The 27,961-nt window shown below is 39.2% G+C and overlaps 1 protein-coding gene across 1 annotated transcript in view; it reads right to left on the bottom strand.

Moving 5' to 3' along the window:
* The window catches only part of asph (aspartate beta-hydroxylase), a 44,376-nt gene extending 20,269 nt beyond the window's left edge, over positions 1-24,107 (bottom strand). The window contains exons 1-4 of the mRNA XM_069684206.1: positions 23,968-24,107; positions 14,140-14,304; positions 10,827-10,871; positions 8,282-8,346 (exon numbers count right to left, since the gene is read on the bottom strand). Coding sequence (XP_069540307.1) covers positions 8,282-8,346; positions 10,827-10,871; positions 14,140-14,304; positions 23,968-24,010 — 318 coding nt within the window. The 5' untranslated portion in view covers positions 24,011-24,107. The remainder of the gene's footprint in view (positions 1-8,281; positions 8,347-10,826; positions 10,872-14,139; positions 14,305-23,967) is intronic.
* Between the last annotated feature and the right edge of the window lie 3,854 nt (positions 24,108-27,961).

Below are 27,961 nucleotides of genomic sequence, written 5' to 3' on the forward strand. Positions count from 1 at the left end.
TATGCTTTAGAGAAAATGATACAAATGGAACATGTACAGTAATAAGTACAGTTTCCAAACAATAGGTCGGCTCAAGAACAAACAAAAACATATAAAGCTTGATTAATGCAGAATACACAAGAACCTTAGGAGAGCACCAGCTTGGTTCAATATGTACATAAATTTAAAGAAAGTAAAAATAAAGGCAACCCTAGTGGCATTTTTATGGAGTTAAAGAGCCCATTTCCACGTGGTATTATTAAATTGAAACATTACCTGGATGTTGAAATCTGTTAACTGGGCTTTGCTTTCACACCCGATATAAGTGTTCTCTCTATCCAGAGTGTGCCTGCAATTTAATCTGATTTCAATCTGCTAGTCTGGGAGTGAGACATGTCCAACATGAAAGCAATATGGCATACTCACAAGCTGAGCACCACATCTATGACTGAGACGCTGAAGTTATATGTAGGCAACTAAGCAGTAGACTTATGTACTGTGCTTACTGATACTGTGAAGATTAAATTATGTGGACATGGACTTACAATTCTGTTTATTCTAGAACTGATGGCTGCAAAAACGGAATGTTCACACTTTGTCAGCTCATACCGTCGCACTTGAGCATGGCTTCAATAATGAGATGGAAATGCAGACAGAATCGTGGTACTGGATGATAAAAATGGCATAAACTTTAAAACCAAGGATAGCATTCCAAAACAGAAATAAATGTATAAAATTCAGGGTTTCGTTAACATTGTGAGTGTTTTTTCAAAGTTCCTACACCAAATAAATGAAGGGGCCTTAACTCAGCTCTTAAGTCGCTGAGTCAAGTCGCTATGCTGATGGTGTCACCTGTCACTTCGCTTATAAAGTCACATTGAATTGTTGTAGAACGTAAGGCACGTCATCTTTTCAATAGCCAACCAGCTCATAGCAAGTCAGCTAAAGATACTAACTTTAAGCAGTTTGAAATGACAACAAAAAAACTGATGTTTGGATATCTGCTCTTAATTAAGCTCTTAATTTCAACCTACCTAGAATGAGGAACACAAAAGCATGTTGTATTTTATTTCATAGCAATTAAAGCCTACTCGTTTTTTGCCATGTTCTCTGACATCACTGAATAATACAGTTGGAATATTTTCTTCTTGAATTGTGGACATCTTACTAATCCACCCCATGATTAGACAGCCTTTCTGAAAGTGAAATTAGAATTTCATTTTCAACCAGGAATTTTTGACTACTCATGGACATCTGTAGTCCAAGCAGAAGCTTGCAGTAACAGACAGATACTGAAATTGACATCACACAGTGTTCGAAGCTACATGGACACAGAAAATATCATTTCCTCTTTGAACAAAAGTATATCTGTCTGCACAGCCCCAGGGGTTCATGTGATGTCAATCTTGTTTTGTACCCTTGTCAGAAAAAGGAACAGGTCTCCATCTGTGTCCATTGCCATTTTGGATATATCCAGCCTCTTAGAATATAGAGAATGTGTCTCGAAGATATTGATTATAATGTTACTTAATCGAAGTACTGTCTGTTCAGTTAAGATTAACTTCCAATCTGAGCCTTCTGATAATTCGCCTTGGGTAGCATTCAATTGAAATTAGTTTTGGGAGCATTTTAGGCTTTTTTCTCATCTAGGTAGAGATTGCATGTTAATACCAGATATAATTACAGTCCAAGACTAACCGTCAGCCTTAAATTCAACAGAGGACTCAAAATGTAAACATTTATGCTGCACAGTCCAAGACTGCAGAGTAAATATTTTACTTATCAATTTTTATGGCATGCAGCAATAGGAAATGACAAAATGTTGTGAAAGCAGCTGTCCAAGTGCAGATTATCTCAGCATTGTGTGCTATTCAATGTTGCTGGCTTTGCCAACAGTTTTATGCCAAAATAAGTTTATAAAAGATTCTACAAAAGGTTTTAAGAGAGTACTTGTAAAAGTGTTCCTGAGTATCGTGTCAATATATCTATACAAGTACAGGAATCCACATAATGGAAAAGTTCAAAAGGACGTCACTGTCAAGATTCTGTTGATACAAGAAGGGAGCTTGTTTGTTAATGTTTGAGTATTTGGGCATTCCAGAAGGTAAAGCCTGGGATGGGTTGGCCCCACAACACATCGTCAGACAGGAGAAAGCTTCTGGCTTGGTTAAGTTGCCAAAACCTGCCAAAGGAAGCAGTAAATACTGAAGGAACAGTTTCCCCAACACTTAAGCTTGGGCTGTTGGATGTTGAAGCATTTGAAGAAAATGTGGATCAAGCCGTTGGTCTGACGCTATTGGTTTTGGAGGCCTACAATAACTATCTTCTGACCCTGAGTTCCATCATCTTTGGCTCCTCTTCTTCTGACCCTTCCCTCATCCTCTTCCTCCTCGTCCTCCACCTGTGCCTCCAGGACTCCTCCTTTGTTACTGTGCTCCTCCTCCTCCAAGGACTCCAGGGGGTTTATCAGACCGTATAGGAAAGTGAAGAAACCGTTCAACCAATCAGTTCCGCTCTCCTCCACTTCTTCTAACCAATCCAGAACCTCGGATTCACCCTGACCATCGCCCTTACTGGTCAGGCCTACGCAAACAAGAGGGAAGGAGGGATGGAGGCATGGGTTGATGGGAGGGGGTTTGGGAGCACAACGTGTGGAAGTGAGGGAGATGGACAATGTCGGGAAAGGAAGTGGAAAAACTCAAAAAGGCAGGAAGAATGAAAAGGTGGAATAAAATGGGAGTAAAAAAAAGCAATGAAAAAATGAAGGGTTGAGAGCAGAGGGGAAAGAAATAAGAGGAGAAGGTAAGAGAAGTTTAAGCGTAGGTTAAGCAGCTAGGGAACTACTCAGGCTTTATCATCAGCAACTGAAGTCAGGCTGTCTACACATGATATCAAACAAATGCATAATTTTACATAAATTATGTTTATAAAATCAAAAGTTAACAGCATTAAGCCAAGCTCTCTGCACTGACTCTGATCCCAAACAGAGTTCAGCTCACACAGCTCATCATATGGAGACAGCCTTAGAATGATTGACAAGAGTTAAGACAGAACAAGAGGAAAACTGAAGCTTTGTTTCCATTAAACTGCGATTGCTTTAGAAGAGCTAAAAGAACTTCTTGAAAAGGGTGTTGTTAACCCCAAAATCCAAGAAATGTCAGTAATAGAAGAAATGATGGCCCACTAAAAGTGGACGATTCATGCCATCAATGAGAAGTCTGCAATTTCGTTTTAAGCTGCATTATTGTACACAAAGCATGGCAAGAGGCTGTAAATCTTACAGAGAACAACATTTTTACCTGGAGCCGGTATAAACAAACATGATACTGATAAAAACCCTGATTCAGCTCTTTTGCAGACATTGGACATCAGGAGGTGCTGCATGCCAAGCTGCTGCTGGCCGATCTCCTATGGGCAGTAGAAACTGAATTTGAATTATTTATATTTGAATTGCTCAACTTGAATAATTAAATAAAAAATTTGAATCACATAATTTGAAATTGAATACAGATTATCTGAAAATTCTGAAAAGTTTTTACAATTCAAATTCAGTTGAAGCGAACCATGAACCTAGAGGGAGGCGCTGTTTATTAACATGGACATTAACGTGCAGAAAGCGGAAACTCAGTCCTTTTTATTTGTCAAGTAATCAGTTCACACAGGATTATCCAGAAATAATCCAGCAAGCATTCCATATTGTGATATATATCGTTATTGATATGAAAAATCCTATATCTTTATACGGTTTTGGTCCTACCGCCCATCCCTAGTAATAGCTATATTATTAGCGCTGTTTGCGCTACGGCAGCTTTGTTCGGCGAAGCTCCGGGGGGCTGCTTCTGCGGGGAGCTAAAACTGTCAGGTTGCCGTGTTACTGACTTGCTGCTCCAGAGCCTCCCCACGGTATGGACCCACTTCACGCGACCCACTTATTAACAGCTTTTCTCCCTCGTTATGTCATAATCAGGCGAAAGACTTTTCTGAAATAAACCTTGTGACTCCATATTTCACACCAAAAAGTGACCAGCGAGGCTGGGCGGACACAAGTGTAGGCGAATTGGTTGCGTGCAGTGGGTCTGAACTGTCCGAAATCACCGACAGCCCCCTGTAACAGCAGTTAGTCGTTGACACCCTACCACAATGGCAATCTGTTGGTTTTAGCTCCACGTTACAGTGGCAGCTGTCCTCCAGAGCTACCCGAGTAAAGCTACCGTAGGGCAAACAGCTAATAAACTAGCTATCATTAACTAATAGCTTAATAGGAAGCAGAAGCTCTGGCAGGTCTTGGTAGCTACCAGTAGATCCACAGGCAGGTCTCGGTAGCCACCAAAAGTAAAAGTATAACTATTACCAATGATATAACAATATTTACCTAGCTATCATTAGCTCTGGTAGCTACCAGAAGCTCCATGTAGTGAAGGAAATGGTCAAACACAACTTCAAATTCAGTTTCAAACTTAAATTGAATTTCAAATTTTGTGATTAACTAAACTAAATTTTTACTTCAACTGTTCATGTTAAGCAATTCAAATTCAAATATAAATAATTCAAATTCAGTTTCTACCGACACATTTCTGTCCATAGACTCTCCAATATAAACATGGATCGTAGTCAATAAAAGAATTTTTGGAGTTTCAAGCAAAAAATAAATAAATAAATCAGTGTCTCCCCAACACTCTTTATAGGTCAGGTTGAGGTGCCTCCAACTATAGCTCAGCTGAAAATTGTGTCTTATAGGTAAAACAACAGACTCATGCAGACAGATTGTGTGGCCGTACACTGGTGCCACCAGGAGTCTTTCATGGGGTGGCCGGAGATGGCCACAGAAAATCAAAACCCAAAGCCATATATACATGTAATTCAGACAATTTTGTTCAGATTATGCAGGGCTATCCACAAGCCGTATAAGCCCAAATTTCTTGGCTTCTGGCACATTTTAATGGCACTTTTCTGTCATATACACTGATATGTATTACTATATATTTTTGTGATTTTGCTAACCCATTTCTAAACAGTAAAGTACTGCCATTAAGTTTGGTACAAAATAACTCATACGAAAGCTGTTTAATGAACTTATAATAAATGACTTTTAATAAAAGGCTACAACAGTTAATTTTTTTTCTATATGTTGTCAGTTACTACAAGCTGGCATATGCATAGCACTCTACTTTGTGTTGTGTTTTTTTACTGCCACTGTAACAACCGACCCTGCCTTCTCTCCCAATATAAGTTCACTGTACGTGTTTTGAGCACTCGCAGGCCATGTGAAGCCTTCCTCTACTCGCATCGCTGTGACTCAGTGAATTAAATGCCTTCGTATTCCCGTTCTGCTCGCGTTTAGGGACTTTTACAGTGCGTAACAGGCATACAATTAGGCAGTACTGTAGCCTAGGGTTTTTTACTACTACTTGTAATGCATCTTATAGATTTCTCCGCTGTAAAAGCACAATGTTGGCTTTATAAGGGCATCAGAAAGTTTTCAATACTATTGCTAATATCGATCAAACACTGAAGTCTGCTCGCCGCAAAATGCGCTCTCTGCTCTCAGCTGAGCACCCCCACCTCCCCACACTCACAGTATCGGGAGTGAGGTTAACACCAGCATTGACATTGACAAGATTGTAACAGACAGGCATCTGTCTCATGCTCGTTTTGATTTAAAGCAGAGGCGAGTGCTTCTAAAATGTAGAGGAAAAGCAAGTCTCAACTTGTTAGCCAAAACTATTTTATTAGAATCAAGAAAAAAAGCAGCTAGCTATAATTAGGTGACTAATCAGCCGGCACTTATGAAAATCCATGATTATTACTTGCCCATTGGCTCAAGTTAGCCTCTGGCTATATAGTTAAGCCAGATCGATCACTTTTTAAAATCATACTCCCTTTGTGCAGAATGCAGATACAATTGGAATCAAAAATCCTGAAATGTGGACGTATGAGTTTTACTTTTTTCTTTCTTTTTCCCCCCAAGCCCACACTTGTGAGGACGGGGGGCCAGCGGGCAGGCCGGCAATGTTATCAAGGGGCGGCACTGCAGCCCTGAACTGAACAGAGTAACAAATGGTCAAAGCTTCATATTGAACTGTCAAGTCTCATTTGCCTTTCAAAATCCTCAGAGGTAGGGGTTCAGTCCTGGGAGTAGTTTCAATTTGACCATGTGGTTGCATTGCCATTTATTATTGCAATGCATTAGAAAATATCAAATTAAAAAATACCATCTTTATATTATGCAAATGTCTTTTTTTACATTAAGTTCTTATAGAGTGCCAAATACCGAAGCTAAAATCCATGAGCTGAATATAAAGTCATGAAGACAAAATATAAAGAGAATGATGTGTGTAATGAATAAAGTCTGCCATTGGATAGTGAACCATGCAGCCTGCAATGTAAAAGGGAGAGTGTCCTTCTACATCATATGAACTGTGGGTGTACGAAGGGACATACTGCCACATCTATTATAGTAGAAAAGTTACACTCTGGTCTCTGCTTGAGGTATTATCAACACAGTAGCTAGTTTTGATTATGTCTCTATGCTCGGTCCGTTGAAGAGGAAGATTTTCTGCATCGCAAACTGACAAATGAGCTCAGCTGAGATTGTAACGCTTTACTAACATCATTCTCTTTGAGTACTAAACAAGTTAGTGACAACATTCTCTTTGAGTACTAAACAAGTTAGTGAAAGATGAGCCGTTTAACTACGGATTTAAATCCAAAAACCTGAATAGAACTTCCTCTGTAGCAGGTTAGGTGTGCAGCCTAACTTGCCATAGCAATCTAAGCTTAAGAAAAACAATTATGTCTATAACCACAGTTGCCCATTCTGAGGCTACGAACTTATGTTAGCTTGTTAAAAGCAAGGCACAAGACGTTGGTTTGCTTTCCTGAACTAGACTGTGTAGTGTGGGTGATCCCTGACACAAGTCAGAGTAAAGTACTGCATTCCTGTTGAATCAGCCAAGAGTTACATCCAAACAACACAAAATCAGAACCATCAGAGATACCTTCTTTACTAACTAAACACATATTCGCCAGCCTATGTACCAATCCGGAACTGTACATTTTTAGCTTTGAATGCTAATCTTGTTACATCGCAAATCAAATCTTCACCACTCAAAAACAGTGGTCAACAAAGCAAGATGCACTGTACTGCCACAACAGATGTATTATGGCTGCAGTCTGTAACTACTGTTGTAAATCAGCAAAGAAGAATTGATTTCCAGTTTTATGTCATGACGGAAGCAGACAACACATCCAGAGGGACTGCAAGCCAAGCTGCTAACAGTTATGAGTCCTCTTGTTTAGAGGCTAGGACTCCTATTTTTGTGTTGGGTTTTAAATTGGATCAGAGGTTTCCTCCCCTTAAAGCAAATTGATCTGGTAATGAAACCGGTAAAAATCAACAAATAAAAGCAGCTTCATGTTAAAAACAATACCAGTCACATCACATTCATACCATGTGGGTAGTACAGAGCTGATCTTTACTGCCCCTTACTGGTATTGTGTCTGTACTCTGCATCAGATACTCAGCAAATTCAAATATCACAATTGGTATCGAAAGGAAAGAATGGTATTTGAACATCTCTTACTAAGTCCGTCCTGTAAATGTATTGAATGTGGTCTGACCTCTCCTGTTAATGTAGGCCTAATAAGGCAGTTTCTGCCTACTGAAATAAAACTGCATTCTAATGAAGTGTCCCAAACGGACACATATGAGGGGAGGAGAAACGCAAGGTGAGCAGATTAAAGGGTTTTTTTTTTTTGTTATGTTCTGTCTATTAATACCTTGTTTTGAATGTTCTGATTTGTGTAGACTGTCAAACCAAGCTTCCTCTATAGAGGACAATAAAGAATAAATCTGACTTGATTCAGTTTGTGATTGAACACTAAATCAAGGTGGAGAATTACAAATTATAATGGTAACTTAATAGCTTACTAGAAACAGGATTATGTATTCTGTCAATTCTTTTAGACACCAAGTTTAGACAAAGAGACACCACAGTAACACTGTCATCTGTGGGAAACACAGTTCACCTGTACAATTGTAAATCATGCAAAAGAAACCCAAATTGCCATTAAATGTAATTATCAAAAAGAAAAAAACACACTCATGATTCTGTGACATCAGTGGCCTGCAGAAGTGTCAAGTCTTCTCAGTATAAATCCGTTCTGACTTATGATCAGGAAGAGACCATGTCAATAATAAAGTGAAAATACTCAAATAAATTCCCTTTGTTTTACCTTCTGCAAGACACTGATAATCAACACTGACATTAGCGGTAAATTAGAGATAAATCAACTTGCCTAGCAGAACTTTAGCATCCTCGACATCAAAATCACCATCTCCATCTGTATCGTATGCCACCAGTTTACCTACAGCAGCAACAAACACATGTAGGCTTAGTGTTTTTTCTCAGAGCGCTAAAGACACATTTATCACTGTACATTTACATGCATTGTTCAACATAGACAGACAGACACTTTAAAGAAATGCAACAAGCTTCAGGAGATTTGTCACTTATTACCATATAATTATAGTGTGTAAATGTCTTGAAATGAGTGAAAGGACTTTAAATGGGCAGGTTACAATAAGCTTTATTAATTACTGGGCCCGTTAACATGTTTTCATGTGTAGCCGACTTGTAGTAAACCAACATTGCTGTTATGGCTTCAACATAAGTTTTTAGGGCAAATGGGCTCTGTAGTCAATCGCAATTACATCACAAAAGTCTGCATTTCTTTCTCATTGCGAAAAATGTAAAGTATTTTATTTAAACAAGTCATGCTTTCTCACCAAGAATGCGAACATTTTAACTATTGAATGGAGCCCTGGTATAATGGGATGCGATCATTTAAAGCCCAAGGTAAGCATTAGCTACGCTCAGAGAGATTGGTGTCAATTCAGTGGTGAAAAAAAAAAGTTTGCAGAGCAACAGATAGAAACTAAGACTATTAGCTATTCTGCACTTTATTTATCACACTCTATATCATAACAGCAATATATTCTAGTAATCGCAAATTGTGCAGGCCCAATCAGTAGTCCACTAAAAGTGCTCATTTTTGCCACTGCCAGGCTCACAATTAGAAGTCTTCACGGGGCCACCGGAACCCAAGGACACGGATGGGTTCGGGTCCACGTACTACGTGGGCAAACGGGTCCGTTCTATAAACCCCCGCTTCTGGGTCTGTTCAGCATTATGTTTAATACCAGAGTGGATCCAGGGAGACCTGGCTGTGATTAGAAAGCGCTGGTCATCTTGAGGTGCGTGTGTGTGTGTGTGCGTGTGTGCGTGTGTGTGTGTAAAATGTATTTCCCGCACTTTCTAATCCGAATGATAAAATTGTTGCAAGTTTAAGTGGAAAAAAACGGAAGAAAGAGCAACAACGAGTTGTGTGATGCGTCGCTTCCTCGCTGATGTGAAAAAATAAAGCAGAAAATGAGGTGAACCTAGCAGCTTCTAAACGAGCCGTGCTATTGTCTGCATGACAGCAAGTGGACTTTTAATCTGAAATAACCAGTGGGTTAGCACTGCTGTTTTTATCAACACGACATGGATAATAGAAAACCTGGAAGCGTTTTATGAACTTTCGTGGCGAAGGATGGATTACATGCACGGCCAGGCTCAGGGGAGAAGGCTATGGCACATTAGGTAGGACAAAAAGGTTTGTTTTGACAGCTGAATAACAGCAACTTGTTAATAGCAATCAACTGTGAAGTCGGTGCTGATCGGTTCTTTTTTGCCCGGCCCGGCTCGGGTCCGACATTTCTCGGTTCTGCACGGGTCCCAGCTTTCAAATAAAAAGACTTGTCCGGTTCAGTTCTGGGTTGCACATTTCCAGGTCTCTTTGGGTTCGAGCAGAAATGTTGGACCCGTGAGGACCTCTACTCAGAATGTTAAGTGTGAACAACATTATGCAAAACAGAGATGGACCTCTTTGTTGAAGAGTATGATTTTTTTTTAAATCCATAAACAGCGGTCAATGGCGTCTAGTGGCTTTCAACACGACGATGTCACCTCCATTTCTGGTTTATAAAGTATCTTAACAAAAGGTTCCCTCTTTGTAGGGATTAAAAAAGGAACCACAATCTTAGCCTGTTAGTGGCATAAAATAAGCACATTTGTTGTTTGACAGGGCTCCAGCTGGGAATGTGTTGCAGCCATGGACCAATTTTTACTTGTCATTTACACACAAAAACATGTTAAATGAAACAAATTGGTCAAATGTCCAAAAAACAGGGGAAAGAGAGAGTTCGGTGGGTTAAACAAGAATTGACAGAAGTCATGGACATTTAAGAAAGACTAGACTGGCTAGAAAAAAACTCAAGATCAATTCTGGCTACAAAGATTTTTTCTGAGAGTTAAAAAAACACAGAGGAGCTTTCCCAAAACATACTTGTAAGTATTTTTCTGTTATTAAGTCTAATTTTTGTTTTATTTAGTTTAGAATACAATTACCAGAGCTGTTGGGTTTTTGTCTGCCAGCAACAGGCAAATGGGCCACATGGATGGGATGGGAACAAGGATAGACAAGAGCCCTGACTCTAAACAATGTACCAAGTATTCCATTTCTTAAAAATTACAGTTTCAGTGTGTTAATATTAAGTTTGTGGTCTGTTGATTGTAGTATTTGTATTTAAATAAAGGTTAAATTGAAAAAACAGTCCAGTCTGCTGAAGAAAAGAATGGCTTAAATCTGGGTGAGGTTCCCACTCGGAGTATCCATTGCTAAATAATGATTTTAGATTCAGGGCTCTGAGAAGATTGTGTATAGAAAAGTTATTTTTAACTGTCAAGATAACAATCATTTATGTTAATACAGGATGTAAGACAAATATTCCTTGTGATTTTTACCTTGCAAGGCCTCAGACAGGTTAATTTGTAGGCCCTTAGCCTTGTCTGCATGCAAACAAGACAAACACAAAACACACAAATTTAAACATTAGAAAGATAAAGAAACAAAAACAGAACAGATTCATAATAGATATATTAATTAATTGAGTATTTCTGAGAAGATTGTTCAACATTTATCATTACAAGTGCAGATTAGTGACAGTATACTGTGATCAAAAGACAGACATGCATTTAACAGTACAGTGCATAAACGCAGCAGGGGTAGTTGCAGTTTACATTTTGATCCGCATGCCACGGAACAAAAAAAGCAATGCTTGCTTGAGATGTCTTGGGCTGGGTGAGAACTGAAAAATCCAGATTATCTTGAGAATTGTAGATAAACACCCAGAAAGAAAACGGGTGAGAAAAACTTAATTGTAAATTTAGCCCCTTACTTTAAATTAAAAGGACGCCTTGATAAATTAATTTTCTGTCTGTCAGCTGTCATTTTCTAACCCCACACTGTTGTTGATATGCAACATGTCGATGGTCGGATAAACACGCCAGAGGGGATATTCCATCAAGGCTGACTTAGGCAAAGCCTGGCATTTTATGACAATCTCCGTTTCTTCAATTACCAGTCGGATTCAAACTGTTGGTCCTCCGGTAAGAAGGTACCTTATTCTGCAGAACTAGCCTTGGTGCTAACGGAAAGCTTAACTGTGTCAAAAAATCTTTGAAAGGCAAAAACTATGGGGAAGTTCTGTTTTGTGAATATCAGGCTCATCTCTTCTGTTCGAGTCAAATCAAATGCAATCAGAGTTTAGAAAAAACATGTGGTTAACAGAAAGGACAGCAAGGCTAATTTCATACATACACGTTTCTTTTGATCGTATAGTACCAATTGCCCTAGTTGGTCAGATTTGTAAAGGAAAAAATAAATCATGTTCTGTAGGCTCCAGTAACTCACCTGGTAGAGATCTCTGTAGCACCTGATGTGGCATGCAGGGATTATAACTAATGCTTTCCCAACAAAGGCAACTAATGAACACACACCTTATTACCTGTACATGCATGCATAATAATGATTGTCCTTAGTTAGCTCACTGGTAATATAGCCACAGTCTTACAATATCTATTTTGTGTTAAATTAAGTGGACATTTGGATCGCTAAACAATAAGTAGACTTGTGTAATTTGGGAACTTAGCCAGTCTGCAACATCTGTTGATGACCACTTCCATAAAGCATGGCTTTTTTTTATTAAGGGAATTGGTGGAATCTCCTCCTGCTAAATGATTGCCTGCAGTGTATCCCTTGGAGCAACTCCAAGAAATTAGAAATTGGTATGATGAGCTGTTTATGGGCCATGTAGGGAACACACGTGGGATTTGTGGCTGTTTGCGTTTCACTTGTAGCATGCCCCATTATTAGGTACAATGTTAAGGAGCAGAGGTGATTTTTCTGGATGGACTTAAATGCATTATTTCATTTAATACATTTAAGTGGGTCCGCAGTACCACATTGTTGTAGGCCTGGGTTGCATCACCGGCTGACACTACACACCATTGGACAGTAACCTTAGCCAGCAGACAGATCAGCTGCTAAATTTTTGCAGCAAGAGGGGCATTTACCCCCCCCTACCAAGTGTCATATAAAAACAAACAAGTCAAAGGAGATTGATAAGCAAGAAAACTAATGAATATCTTTCAGGCCGACTAAAAATCAGTTGAACATTGTTACAGAATGCTGGTTATTATCAGAAGGTACCCTGGCTTTTACCGTGTAGGCTGACAATGGGCCTCATACAAGAAGGGACATTTTTTTGTATTTTGTTCTTACCCATTGGTCTCGGGATTCACCAATGTTTTCTTATTTTTGCTCTTCTCTTACACAAGACAAAATTTTACGATTGGAAAAACAATTTGTGGACTGTGAAAACCAGAGGTTTTTATTCTTATCTTGTGAGAGTGCTCTCCACTATTGCGCGGAAATATAAGTTTTAAAATTGAGAAACATAAAAAATGCATCATAGAAATCTAAATTTAAATATGAGACAGATGAATGGCTGCTGAGCAGTTTCAGATGCCATCTTCATATCAAACCACTTTTTTTTGCGTCCCTCGGCTAACAGCATTCACAGCATCACAATTATTTTGCCATTGCTGCATTTTTGATGTACCTGTAACGCAGGCAACAAATGGTGATACAAGGGAATTACGGCCGCACATGTCCGAATTTACCCAGACATCCAGGGTTGGCTCCCTTTGTCATGGTGCTAACTCTTGATTTGCCATAGGCTCAATCACCCTTGTGTAACCTAATTTGTGACTCAACAGACATTTATTTAAATGAAAATCTTCCAGATTATTACTTTAAGTTGATTTAAAAGTACTTTGATTTCGCAACTGCTGTAGTTCTTCTTCCTACTACTACCTTGTTTCGGTGGCATTTCTTCTTCTCCTTGTGCCCGATTTGCACTCGGCACAACATGCACCTGCCCTTAAATGGTGTTTAAGGGGCGTTACCTATGCCAATTACAAAAGATAAACCATGCTCCTCCAGTTTGAGATTCATCATTCAGCTCTCCTGGGTAAGAACAGACTGGGATGGTTAATAACGTTTGGTGCATCCGGCATTGACTTCTTATTTTTTCTCTTAACAGAAAATTTAAGAGAAATTTAAGTTGTTGACTGTTGCTGCATGAGGCCCATTGTGTCTTTTGTCAGGTGTCAGTTAAATGTTTAATGATGCTGGCTGACGGATTACACTCCAGCTTTCCTGATCATAGCTGTTACATGTTTGACAGTGGCCAGGTTCACTGAAATGGAGCAGACCAAGTGAAACTACTGGTACACGTTGCTATCATTTTATCGCAAAGATCTAGCTTAAGTTAGCCGAAATGATGAAGCATAATCAGTAAACTGGGCAGCACAAGATCTGCTGTTCATTTATATTAACTGATGACCCTGATTTCACTGACTCTTATCTTCAGCCTGTTGGTGGCTGATTTGCATACTAATTTTCAGTTACAGTTAAAAGAAAGAAGAAGATGGTCGCAGGATTGAATCAGGTCCATGTCAGGTTGGTAATGACTGCTATTCTGACGCAAAGTGTTCATACAATGTTAAATATTGTGGTTTGAACGGATCTTACTCCAGGTTGAAGTTTATTTCATGAACAGAGGTGGGTGTATTCGGATATAAAAGCAAGTGGTAATAAAAGCCAAACTAGTCACCTCCAGCAAAGTGCGAGACTGTGGAAAGACTATAGAAGAAAAGAATACATAAAGCTACTCATTAAGTCAAATGTATGCGTTTTGCACCATATACTTACCAAGGACTCCCTGATAGTCTACAAGGTCGAAGTACACCACAGCTACAGATGTCCAGACACCCAGCAGAGCGAGCACAATGAACCAGGTGAAGAAGCTGCCGCTGCTGCTGGACCCAGAATCTGCCTTCTTCCCATTCTTATTGGCTGATTGGGCTTTAGTACCATCTGCAACACAAACACAGTAAATGATTGACTTGCTCTATTGTGGTTCTGACACATTTCCTTAGAGTGATCCCCTTTAACACACTGAAAGTCATGCTGTACATGTATGTAATAAAAAGTTGGGTCTAGGGAAAAGAAGAGCAAAATATTTAAGACAACTGCATCACTCACACACATGCCATAGATGTATTACTTTTAGTAAATACTGATCAGGGTAACATCAATCTGCAAGTAAGCTAACCTCATTCTACGCTGGTTTTAGACCCAACTAAATGCTTCAACCGACAGGTCAGGTGCCGATAGTGGAAAGTGCAGTCTTTGTTAAAGGATAACTTCGGGATTTTTCAACCTGGACCCTAATTTTCCTTGTATGAGATACACTGTAAGTAAGTGGGGCACCGCGCATACGCCCATATACAGCCACTAAAAGCGCTTGTTTTTGCTACTAACAGGCTCAGATCGTTATAATAAGTGTCTGACAACACTGTGGCAGCCATGCTACTTTACCTTATGCTCTCTGTTGTTGTCTGTAACCAAGTCTCGCTCATGGAGAAGTCCCGCACGAGACTGTAGTTGTTGCAGGGAGAAGGAGAGCGGAATGAGTGAAGACGACGAGGGAGAAGTGCCTTTTGTTGTGTTGGAGTACAGAAAGCGCTGCTCAGTGCTATCAAATTGTCATGGCTGAAGATCCTCTCTCCCTCCTCGTCTTATCTCACTCCTCTCTCCTTCTTCCTGCAACAACTTCTCCATGAGAAAGGCTTGGTTACAGACAACAACAGCGCGCATAAGGTAAAGTAGCATGGCTGCCACAGTGTCACTTGTCACTTGCACACAAACACATGGGAAAATAGGGTCTAGGTTGAAAAATCCCAAAGTTATCCTTTAAGTAGCTAGAGGGCCAGGGAGGACGGGATCTTTAAGCCAATCAAAAAGAGACATGAAAAAACTAGGGATATTAGGGTACATTAAATTGAGACACATTGAAATATTTTGTGCTGTGATCAAAAGTTGAATATATACTTTTATTACTTAATTTATACCTGTCCTAAGGAACTAATTTAAAAAGATTTAAGTTGGTCTTTTCTACTTGAGCAGCAACTGGCTGCCAGGTAAAACAAAGTAGCGGTTAGCTTGTTGTAGCAGCCTTGAAAGATGCTTCCACGGAAGGAAAGCTCTGCTGCGCCCCCCACAGCCTCGGCCTTGCTAACTCAGGTACACTACTATTTGGAGCCCACAGCAATAAGAAGCGCCTTAGTTGCCACAGTGAACCTGATTAAAAGCAGGCTGAGCTTGGTTGGTTTAACTTTTACAGGAATGCGTTTTAATCTTTCATTTTTTATGACCCTTTCTATCCCTTTCTCCAAAAGATGAATCTAAGAAAAGAAAGAACCTATATACAGTCCGAACAGAACATTAAGATAATATGGGATGTTATATTTCACACTTGAGCTTCAAAAATCTGTTAAGCATCATATTACAAAGGCTGTGCCTGCACTAACTTCTCAGAACTAGCTCCAGAGAAAGGAGTAGAGGAGATAGAAACAGAAAAATAAACCACATCCAAGAAGCTATTCCTGGGCTGTGATGGCATCCCACAATGGATGATGGGAAAAAAATAGTGGCAAAGGAAATGAACAGGTGTTGCAGCCAGCTACATGGTGTTAAGCCAAACTCAATGACATTCTAAAAGAGCATAGTTCAAAGTAATTACATATAGTGTATATTTAAATATACCTTTCTACAACAGAGATACAGTACTAACTCTGAAAACAAGCATTTATTACTATAGCCACTAAATACTAAGCATAGCTAAGCAGAATAACAATAACAAATATAGCATGTTGCATTAACCCATGTGGGCAAAAGCTTATAAAAAGTTTATTTACAACATGCATTAATTAAAGTTAAACTATTTAAACCACCTAGCTCACTTAAATGTAACTTAACAAATTAAAACAACTTTTTTATTACAAATTTAAATTCAAATACTGTGGACTACAATATTGTTCATACATAATATAAAGAACAGAGCAATGAAACGGGCATAAAGGGTGCAATGTACTGTATCACCAAGCCAACAATTTTACTATAGCAATATACTGAATGACTCTTTGTATGGTGATATCGTATCACCTGTTATTTGCTAAAACACATCCCTATTATACACTACGGCAAAACACCCACTGAGCTAGCAAGACACAAAGCTAAAACACTTCAGATAATGGCTCCTGGACAAAAAACTGAGCTTTAGGAGGCTTCACCTGCTCTCAGATCCACAAGAAGTCAACTTGTTTCCTAAATTTCATTCCACCCTTCACCCCACAACCAAACCACTAGGCCCACACAATGACCTCCACACACATCCAAACACTTGTCCTTCTCAGCTCACTTGTCGCCATTGAACCAAAGCTTTCTTCACCTTGTATTTCCCCAGCTATCACTGTTTGGGTCATCGTGGCCACTGGAGGGATGGTGGTATCGGACAGGGTTGCTGGATCACCCATCCCTGCTGACTGATGGCTTGGCTTGCCGACTAACTGAATGAGAGGTTAACTGGCCAAAGAAAGAATACAGCCCCAACTCAGTCAAAATGCGTTCTAGTTTCAACTCTTCTGTCCCTCCCCTTTCTCTTGCTCATCTGTCAGTAATCCCCGCTCAGTCACTTTTTTTCTCTGATCCCAATATAACTTTGGAGGTCAAAGACAGCTATTTATAGTGCTTTTAGACCAGCTGGCCCTGACACAAAGAGGGGGAAGAAAGGACTGATGGGGCACTGCCAACTTTAAAGAACTGCCCAATCCAGAAGATATTTCACTTAATTTTTATGGAAATAAATGTCCCAATTGTTAAGCTCAGTGTCACAAACTGAGGTAAAATTGAAGATAAGAAAAGTTTAATAAAAAGCTAAAAATAGAGTTTAACCTTAATTTCGCATTATTTGTCTTTACCCTCGTCTTCAGTTCTATTTGAAGCATTTGCGGCCTACAAGGTCTCACTTCATTGTGAACGTTCCTTAAATTTCTATAAATTGTTGATCGTTAAACCCAAGTAGACACAAAAAATAACAATTTCATTATGTTGGTGTATTTTATTATAACAAATTAAAATAATCATCTGTATTTTGGTAGTTTATAGTTTGCTTATGAAAATGGTAATTTAATGTTTGTGTTATCATGTCAAGCTTGTTTAAGAACGAAGGTTTACGCTTTCAGCAATATGTCACTGTCAGCATGATGCATTTATGGTGGTGACAGCGTTTTTAATATGGACAAAAAAAACCAAGCTGTTTAGCAATAAGCTGACTACTTCATCTGTTAGCACCATAGCTCTGTTTGTTTTCTATGATCAACCAATCAAGAAGCTGTGGGACCTGCTGTTTTTCACAAGACTATTTTTCTTACACCAAATCATGTAGTGTATTGATTGCTATCAACAGTATCTGTATCGATATGGCAAGATATCAAAAATCTTGACAATATCCCTACTAGATAACCTAGTGATCTTTTCTATTCTCAACAGGTGACACACACATACACAGACAAAGCTGTCTTAGTGAGCTTCTGCTTAATCTTGGCTTATGCACAGCTAGATATTGCCAAAGGGGATGATGCTTCACTTTTATTTGCAACCATATTCACATACTATAATTTGGTATAGTTTCAAAATATATTAGGATACAGAATAATTAAAACAGCAACTTCAAATCGCAAAATAAAGTGACCAAGATAAAAATGTAAAACTTCAGAAGCAGCAGCTCTATTCACTCAAGTTTTCTGACTACAGCGCCTCTCTGGTATGTTTATTAGTCAAGCACAATAAATATGTCTGCATTGCTATCCTTTCTGATGATCACTCATCTGTGTGACTGTGACTGTTCCTGCAGACAATCCCCAGGCGGTAATATGTTTGACACAGCAAGTAAATCAGGTTCACACATTCATGTCATTGTTATTCAAATGCTGCCATTAAAGAAGTGAGAAGGAGAGTGAGAGCGGGTTCATATCAGTTGTTTACCATCTCCAGTTTTTTTACTACCCCCCAACAAATTAAACATTCTTATAAATTAGATTCAAGTCATTAAACATAACACAAACTAACATGGGATCTGAGAGACTGGTACCATACTGAGTTTAGAGGAGAAAGGCCCAGCCGGTTAGTTGAAAATGAGCTGTGGTGAAAACAGACTTTTTGCACAGATTTTGTGCAGATGTGACAAAATTCACCGAGCTGCTTTCTTTTATACAATGACATTTTCACAGAATTTCCTACATAATTTCACATTCTCAAACAATTCTAGAGTTGACCAATATCTGCTTAGCCAGTTTTGTGGTTGTCCAGCCAATTGAGACAAATGATCCACGGCTTATTCTAAACGCCACTGTTCCGAACAAAGCACACTAAAACCTGTACTGGCATTGTATAATATTGGACACATCTCACACAGGCTCAGACAAAGATTAAGCCATCAAATGTCACACACACACACACGAGAAGACAAATGCAGAAACATAAAAACCATGCTGTAACATACCAATTTGTGCTTCTATACAATCCATTGTCATATGACCACAGAAGCCGATTCACACAGATGTCATGCACACAGAAGTGCAAACACACCTACAGACTTTATATCCAAACAAATGGCCAACTCTCTCCAAGCCGCTCCTATCAGTGAGGCACAGTACACATTGTTCAGGCTGAGCAGCTCCTCTGAGGTCTTATGTAAGGGTTGCTCTGCACCGCCTTAAAACAAACCTCTTCCCTCTGGATTTTAACATTCATGATCACACATGTACACATGCAGGTTTGTACACTTTTGCCGACCTTTCCCCTCACTTACATTCTCTTCACAAAAAGGAATGTAACAATGACCAAAGGAATGACCAACAAGAGGCCACACAAGAGTTTCTCAGACTACAGGTTTCATATAGACAGAGAGTGAACTGCATTTTGTTAGTGAGCAAAATCCCCCCAAAAATGCCAATTCTTACATCATGTTGCTTTAAAGGTCTTATGACAGCAAGCAGATACATTTCTGACTGAGGTACAGCTCAGTAAAGTTCACAACTTCAGTCAGTCCCAGTCAGAAGAGTTTTACTTTTTAACCCTATTACAATTGTTTATAAATTACTATTTAGATAAAGTGCAGTTATCATGTTCCGTTATACATGAAAATACTGTAACATGACAACAAAGTGTTTTTTGATTTGCTGGCAGTATGGATGCCACAGCGAGGATTTCCCACAGATTAATACACCAGTTAAGCTTAGATTCATTAGGCAGGTCTTGTAACCACTGTTCCTAAGGTTGCAAGTTTAAAATTTAATGAACTATAACTGTGCACACCATGAAACCTTTTGGAAAGGCAATTCCATGGATGTAGTAGGTTGGCTAAGCATAGCATTAAACAATATCTGAAAATTAACACAGGTAGCTTGTGGATGAAATGAAGCTGCATTTGAAACATTTGCTCTGAGGAAAGTTGCTTCACGTGCAAGAGGTTACGTTTGTGCCCTTTTATCTGTACCAGTTAAAGATAGCTAGCATTAGAACGAGAGCTCTGGACTTTAGACAGATTCAATTCCCTGTGCCTCTCAAAAGGGTTCCAGCTATTTTGTAGCCGTTATGTTTTTTCAGTTACTCAGTGCATGACTTGAAACTGTAAATCAATTTATACATCACAAATGTAATAGGACAACTTAGACCATTTTCATATCTTGGTAATCTTACACGACATACTACTGGATCTTCAAGTGCTTAAAAATGTATATGAATTTCAACCACATTATGTGAAAAAACGTGGCCGCACTTCACAGCAACAGCACTACATCCTGACTCCTGCTACTTTGTGCTGCAGCCAGTATCAGACTTTAAAGGGACAAAAGACAAAATGCCCCAAGAAATCCCAGAATGCCCACAACACTGGGATAAGGGGGCAAAAGACTGCTTCCAAGATTTTTAATTGTTTGGTGTTTCAAGATGAAAAACACAACTCTCCTCTTTGTAATGCATGAAAACACTATTTAATGTTAAAATGGAAGTATTCAATCATTATTCAAAGCCACCCAATCAACCCTACCTTTTTTCAGCTCAGCGCCACACAAAGCCTCTACATCAGCCTACATGAATCTTAGGCATTAAGTCACAAGTCCTACAAGAAAAGCCTGTTTTCGTCATCATTACATGAAGACATTTCCATACAGTCAGAAAGTAAAAGTGTGTGCTAGGGCTGCTAGATAAATAGTTTAAGCATCGCAATGCTTAAATTGCAATGTGCACATGTGCAATAGTCACATCGCAGGACAAACTGAAACACCGCCCGCCGTTACTGGTTTCGCTGCTTTATGCAAAAGGAAAACTTGATCAAACAAGAAAAGTGTCTTAACAAGTCACTCCACCTGTTCTCGTTCTACTTGTCCAAGCAGGTGTCAGAGAGTCGCTGGCAAAGGGCTGAGTGTGGTAAAAGTAAGAGGGAGGTTCTATTTTGTTACAAGAAAAAAAAGTTGCAGCCCAAATATTTTAATTCCACGCACTAGCCGCATCTCTGCACCTGCTGTATGGAGCTGACACCAAATGGGTTTAATTTTTTATTTCTAAAAGGGTAAAACCTGGTGGTGACAGGTTAGCATGCAATGTAACCTGTGGAACAGGATAACAACTATCATGGCTGGTTTTGTTTGGCACCGATCTATTAAAAGGGGGGCCTATATACAGGTGGTTAACAATGCTTTGCATTTTGTTAAAAGTTAACTTACTTTCATGGATGATTAAACTATAAAAAAGTGGAATAGGAAATTAAACGGTGTTCAAAGCATCTTTAAGCTGTAACAAATCCACCACTGTTCATTTCTAGAAGTACACAGTCCCAGAGCAGTCACACATACACTGGGCTCCTGCAAAAACAACAGTTTGTGATGACACTTTGTAAGACAAATAATGAACTTGTGCTGTAAGGTTTATGGAAAAGCAGCACAAAGCCAAAACATAATCCCTGACACAAATTCACACAACATTGCACTTGCATGCAGTAATGCTAACTTCCATCTACAGGATATAAAAAACTATGCACTCTGCAAATGCAATGAACACAACACAGCATCACACATCTGACCCAGAGGAACAGACAAGGCTGTTACCCTTTCAGCTTTGCATACTGTCCAGCCCTTTGGAGAGGGGGTAGAAGAAGGCCTGAGGGATGATAGAAATGATAGAACATGTAGACAAGTCAAACAAACAAGGGGAAAAATGGATAAAATATGAAGCTAAGATTTGGGTTAAGTGCAAAAAGAAATAGATAAATGATAACAAAAGATAACAACTCCCCCCCATGCACTGCTGAGAAAGAAACATGATTCAATCAATAATATGATCAATCAATAATATGATCAGCTTATCTTGAGATAATTTAGTCTGAATACCTTCGAACTGCTAAAACACCTCAATCCCTCCATCCATTGTTTACTCTTTCCTGTCAAGCTTGACTGTTGGAGCAAAAATCAAATATTTGATGAGTCACTTTCAGTGTTTGATCATATGTTGTAACTCAAATAAATTAACTCTGAATGCACAGGCCTTTGTCTTTCATTTTTGGGTTAACTCACCACTGTTAAAAAATATTTAAACCTACACAAATAGCAAGAAAATACGCACTAAAACTGCTATGCGGAAGACAAGCTCCTGGCCAGGGATGCACCAAAAGTTAGGGCATTACTTCATATGTTTTGCAGCACTTGGTTAAGTTGAAGGTCTATTACAAAGTGCTTGCCCACAAATACTTCAGTTGTTGTTGTTTTTTTTGTGTCTTTATTGACAAATGTTGTACATATAAATACTTCAGTTAACACCACTCATCATGCCAATGTGACACTATATGGAGTGAGAATTTCAAACCTGCACTACTGAATATGAGATACTGAAATGTCATTATTTAACCATGTAAATATAAGATTAATATAGTTAAAATAAACAGTTTGTACATTATAATATCAGTCTTCCACCTCGTTTCAAACCAATTGTAATTGCTACTTGTCTCACTGTAATCACCAGCATAGACCATTGAATAACACGTATGTAACAGGACTGGTGGGCGGGGCTAGGAAAAAGACACGTAAAACTGAACATTTTGTTCTCTGGGCTTTTCTAGAAACTAACTGCCCTTTGATCTGCTTCATTTGATATTATGAACTGTGCAGACCAAGCCACAATCATAGATAACATTGCATATTTCAAAACTGGGTTGCACTTTTCTTTGTTCCGTCACTTTCACCTCTCCATTCTACTGGAAACTGGAGTGTAGGGTGATGTATTTTAGTAACAATAGATGCAGCCAAAAGTTTATCTAAACCATTTATGTCTTTAGGTTTCAATTGGGATCTCATGTGCTCCAAGTAGTAATATACTGGGTTATTTATTGTGTGGGGACTCTGGAACTCTGGAGTGCAATGCAGTCGCTAGGGAACAAACTGTACTTAAAGTTGTACCACACATGCCTCAAGTTTGAATCAATATACAGCATGGGATCACTCTGATCTTTCCACAGCCACGTGTCAGCGTGGGGCTCAAAGTTATAACTAAACTTAATGTCGAGTTTAAAGTTAAGTAATAAATCGTACATTCGGCATAAACATTTTAATCAAGTAGTACGTTTCCAAACTTTCAACAGCTGCTTTATAAACGTAATACCGTGGTCGACTATGAATACGCAGGAGACTTTTTAGTGACAACATTGAGTTTGTTGATTTAAAAACAACGCTGCACATTGCATGCGGGCCATGTAACTAAACATTCAAGTGCATTACGTAATATTTGTACAGACCCGCGCACGAGGAAATCTCTACAATGAAGCTCGTACAACAATGAAGCAATACATATTCCTGTTAGGGGTTCGGCTACTAACGGAGACCCCAGAAGCCACGTATGGCCCCACCCACGGCGTCTTCTAATGACACGTGAGCATTTGGAGGAGCGATTCAGCTAAATTGGGGGCGGGGTGGCATATGCCCCTGGGTGCATACAAACTCGCAATGCTGGCAAAATTCGATGTCACTTACCGCCGAAGTTGACGGAAAATCTACTTACATTTCTTTTTAGACCATGAGGCCCACAATCGGGACTCTGGAAAAGGTACAATGGTGAACCGGCACGAAGAAGGCTAACATGATCTCTGTCGTGCGAGCCGGTACTCCACTGTAATCCCAATGAGCTGGAGTCGCCATTGTCACCCAGCATGAACAGGAGATAAACAGCTGGTGTATCCCTGAACGGCGGTGTTTATGCAACATTTAAGATTTAAAACACTAAGTATAATACAACTTGTAATGCGTAACATTGCAAGTGTTTTTCGCGATGTTGTGCGTAATGGCCGGTAGTGATGTACAGCATTGACGTGTTTACGTATAAATGGGAACGGGGCTGTGCAGAGTAAAAATGTGTTAACATACCCCATACGGCACGCTTTAACAAGGTTACGGTTAAACCAACCCACTTGCACGGAGCAGGAAGCACGCAATCAAAATTGTTGTTAAATTCAGCTAGCTAATCAGCATGAGAGCTCTGAGTGAAGTAACAGCCCGATCATCGATTAACTTTGAGAGGCCTGCAAGTGAAAACTGGTAACGCATCTCCATTACAGCACTACAAAGGAAAGAAATAGAAGCTGCAACGCACCTTTGGATTTAACGTGCACTTTGGCGTTTTTCTTTGAAGCCATGGCGAGTCTCCGGTAGCTGGGCTGGTACACCTCGGTAAGAAGAGTGGAAGATGGACTGAAGTGGCTGATGGCTGTACTTGCTGCAGTCAGAAAGAAATCAAAATTTCAGCTCCTGCCTCATAAAACTCAGACCCATAGAAACCCCGTCCCCTTAACGACGGACAGCTCTCTCAATCAATGAAAGAATTGCTACACAAATATAGGCGGGGCAGAACAATTTTCAGACCAATTGAATTCGAGAGGCGTCGAGCTTATTCAACCGTGTGGATAGTCTTATCTTTGCCCCGCCCCCTCCAATTCTCTGGAACGTGGCAAGATGGTAGTTCTCTTACCAGGGATCACGAATGCTAAATCCATGCGTTGAATACGTTCGTGTACCATCAGCCATTTTTGAACACTACAAAAGCGAGGACTACTATTCGGCATTGAAACGTAAAAGCAAATAACGTAAACCTTATCACAGTAGGATTCTCTGTTACTAATTACAGCAATAGTGGCTGTGCTGTATTAAAAGCTCTGTAGAGCCTAAAAAGCAGCTACATTCAAATTCCATCTGAAATCAGAATACTTCTGGTTTACTGCTTCACATGAACTAACACCAAGCTTTCTTATATCAGTGTGCTTGGTGCATTAAGGTAACCAATAGAACCTATAGGCATAGCCTACTTGCCACAAATGTGTTGTTGAAGCATATGTTGTCAATTCAGTTGTACTTTTATTATATCCTCAACTAGTTGCACAACCTTCCATGCCCACACACCCTCCAGCAGAGCACTGACCATTTGGTTATCTCACAGGCCTATCTCACATTTGGTCGGCTCACAGGCATCACAGCCCCAGGGCTGCATGTGGGAGGGTGTGTTCTGTGAGGAGGACAGTTGTTCTCACATGCTGGTTGTTTGAGTACAACTTTGAATGGACCTAATCACTATCTGGAGTCGTAATTTGGGTCTTGAAGACTGATCTAATCACCTGAATGGAATGGAATTTGCATTTGCATACATTAGGGGGTTGAATGTGTTTTCAGATACTGTCACCAACAGTTAAACTGTTATGTTAAAAACTCCTTCTTGTCTTTGGAACAGGTTGATTTCAAGGAGTTACAAATACCACGATTATCAGTCCTGTCTCCTGCAATTAATGTGGGTTTATGTTGTATAGGAAATCTAATGTTACCATGGAAAACATTCTTCCATTGCATGATGTAGTTATACTATGGCGAAAAATTGTCATTGTAGATGCCCAAGCAAACAAATATAAGCGCCTGACTTAAACCAAGGCGTGTATCCCAGCTCTTGCTTTCTTTGCTCTGTAATTGTTTTAGGCTGCAACTCATTTTGTACTGATTTTTCTATCAATTATCCTCTCCATTAATATTAATACATTTGACCAGGGGCCACAACCTTATGTCTGAAGCCTGGGCTCTTAGGGGGACACCAGACTATGAACCATTATGTAACAGCAACGACCCCTTGCTCAGCTAGACAGCTTAAAGCAGCACAGCAGGCTTATAACCTTTGTCATGGAAAGGGGTAGGGTTCAGTTGCTGTACGACACAGGCAGACTGAAACTATCCACAGTGAAATGGAAATGAAAATGGAAGATAACATAAGTATCTGTCTTGATGAAGAAAAATGTATCTTCTCAACTAAAATGAGGGGAACAGCTTTAGAAGCAGAATATAACATAACACTGTCCCCTGTCTCAACTACAGGTGTGTAATAATAGATTACTAATTTAGCCTTTATTGTTGCAGTTGAGAGTCCTGCTGGTTATCACTAGAAGATAGTCCATAGCTTTGTGTTTTTATCGAAGCAAGACTTTGGCAAGAAATTCATTAACCTCTCTGCTCTGAATGTTCTTTTGGTAACAATGAAAAGATTCACTTCATGGCATGGAGATGCAACACAATTATGAACAATATTATATATTTTGTGCTTAGCACATTATTATTCTTTTGTCTCGTAGTCATTAAAGCAAATATTAGACTTTCTGTTATTATTATTACAATGTACTGATTTTGGTGGGGAAATGGAGGTGAAGTCAAAGAGGAGAGGGAGGTACAGTATATGCTACTTTTTATTATTGGCATAGTTTATAATGCGTCATCTCTGTTATAGAGTCTTTGGTTTGGTCTGTTCCATGCTTCACTGTGCAACAGAGCCCAGTCCCATTTCTTACCCTCTCAGCAGCTCTCTTACACCCTCTGCTGATAAAACATGCAATATATCCCCTCATCCACTTCATCCATGCACTGTATAAAACCAGCACTTTTGTAGCCGTATGCTAAAGCTGATTTCCAACCATCAGAATGTGTGTGTCCTCACTCTGGATCTCCTGACAGATTTCTCCATGAAATGGCCAGGTTGGATGTATCTCCACACCAACAACATCCAACAGGAGCCCATTCACTCTGAAAATATGCCCCAACTATTTAATGGCAGAGTTGCTTCATATCATTAGCCAGTGATTCTCGATTTGTGGCCTTGTCTTTCACTTCGTTTCATCACAGACAACTGTTATTATACATACGCATCACATTACAATTGTGGAAAGATTAGTTCTTATAATCATTTATATATTTATTACATAAAAGTATCTGTGCTATGCAATAGGTTGGATGTGAAATGATGTCTAACAAAGCGTGAACTAGTAACATAGGGTTTTATTAGGGCCCGAGCACTGACGGGTGCGAGGACCCTATTGGAATGCAAGGAATTCTTATTATTATTCTTCTTTCTTACTAAATGAAAATTGCATATTTTGTGGTTTTAACATGCCCCAAAACTCATCAAATTTGGAATGTGCATAAGGTCCAGCGAAAAATTGGATATTTTAGTGGCCTTGGGCATTAATTGACCAAAATGGCTCCATAGTGCCCCCTACAAATATGCCAAAATTCCGCCCTGGCAGCAGGTTATGGGTGCTCGGGCCTGTTCATTGCCACTTGCGGCTTTAATTATTATTATAACCTTTATTTAACCAGGAAAAAGTCCAAATTAGATTAAAAATCTATTTTTCAAGGGAGCCCTGGCCACGACAGGCAGCAGTATAATAAAAACACATAGTTAAAGATAGAAAACACAAAAAGGATAACATTTAAAGAACAAAAAAGAGAAGAGAAGACAAGCATAAGCAACTCACATTTTAAATTATATATTTCTAAAAGTCAGTTTTGCGACCAGTTAAATTAAAAACATTGACATCCGAAAGAGTCCACCTCAATTTTGGATCTAAATGCATTTAATGATATTAATTCATTGAGTTTGAAGTCATTGTTATAATTGTATTAGTTCTTTTTGGTAAAATCCTTGTGGTATTCTATGTAGTTTATGGCCCAGAAGCCATGGAAAGACAACATGTGGTTATCTCTTTGAACCACTCATGACCACACTATCTAACACCTGTGTTTGACATGTTAAATTATCTGCTCTCCATTATCACTAGAGACGATGACATGTCTGAAAAACAAGTATTTCTAGCTGTAAAGGTCTTTATAAATCAGACAATATAATTTACAGTCCGTTACAAGTCTTTAGAAAGAAAAAGTAGAATACATTAAAATCATGTATTCTTATTTGTTATTTAATAAACAGGTGCAGAATTAAGGACAACATGATAACTTGTCATTTCGCACTAGCATGTCAGTACTCAAGTGTGCACAAGTATGCTTTTGAGTGTTGGTAGATTTTGTTTCTACCTTAGAACAAATCCCAGATAAGAAAACATTGGACAATTCTCAAAAAGTACAAAGTGGGTTTTAAGAGGAGATCACAGAACTGTTAGTGAATGAACCCCAATCTTTTCACTCTTAGGTCACTACAACAAGCTACAACAACCAAGCCTCATGATGTCTTACAACTGAGCCATTCAAATATTTGAAAGGAGGTCCATTCGACAACAGCATTGCCATGTTCATAAGAAATTAAATATGTTAAGTTTTGATCATTT

This window comes from Semicossyphus pulcher, unplaced genomic scaffold (genome assembly GCF_022749685.1).
Source record: "Semicossyphus pulcher isolate SPU_LCO1_2020_fin unplaced genomic scaffold, fSemPul1.0.p SCAF_7, whole genome shotgun sequence".
In the NCBI taxonomy this organism is placed as follows: Eukaryota; Metazoa; Chordata; class Actinopteri; order Labriformes; family Labridae; genus Semicossyphus; species Semicossyphus pulcher.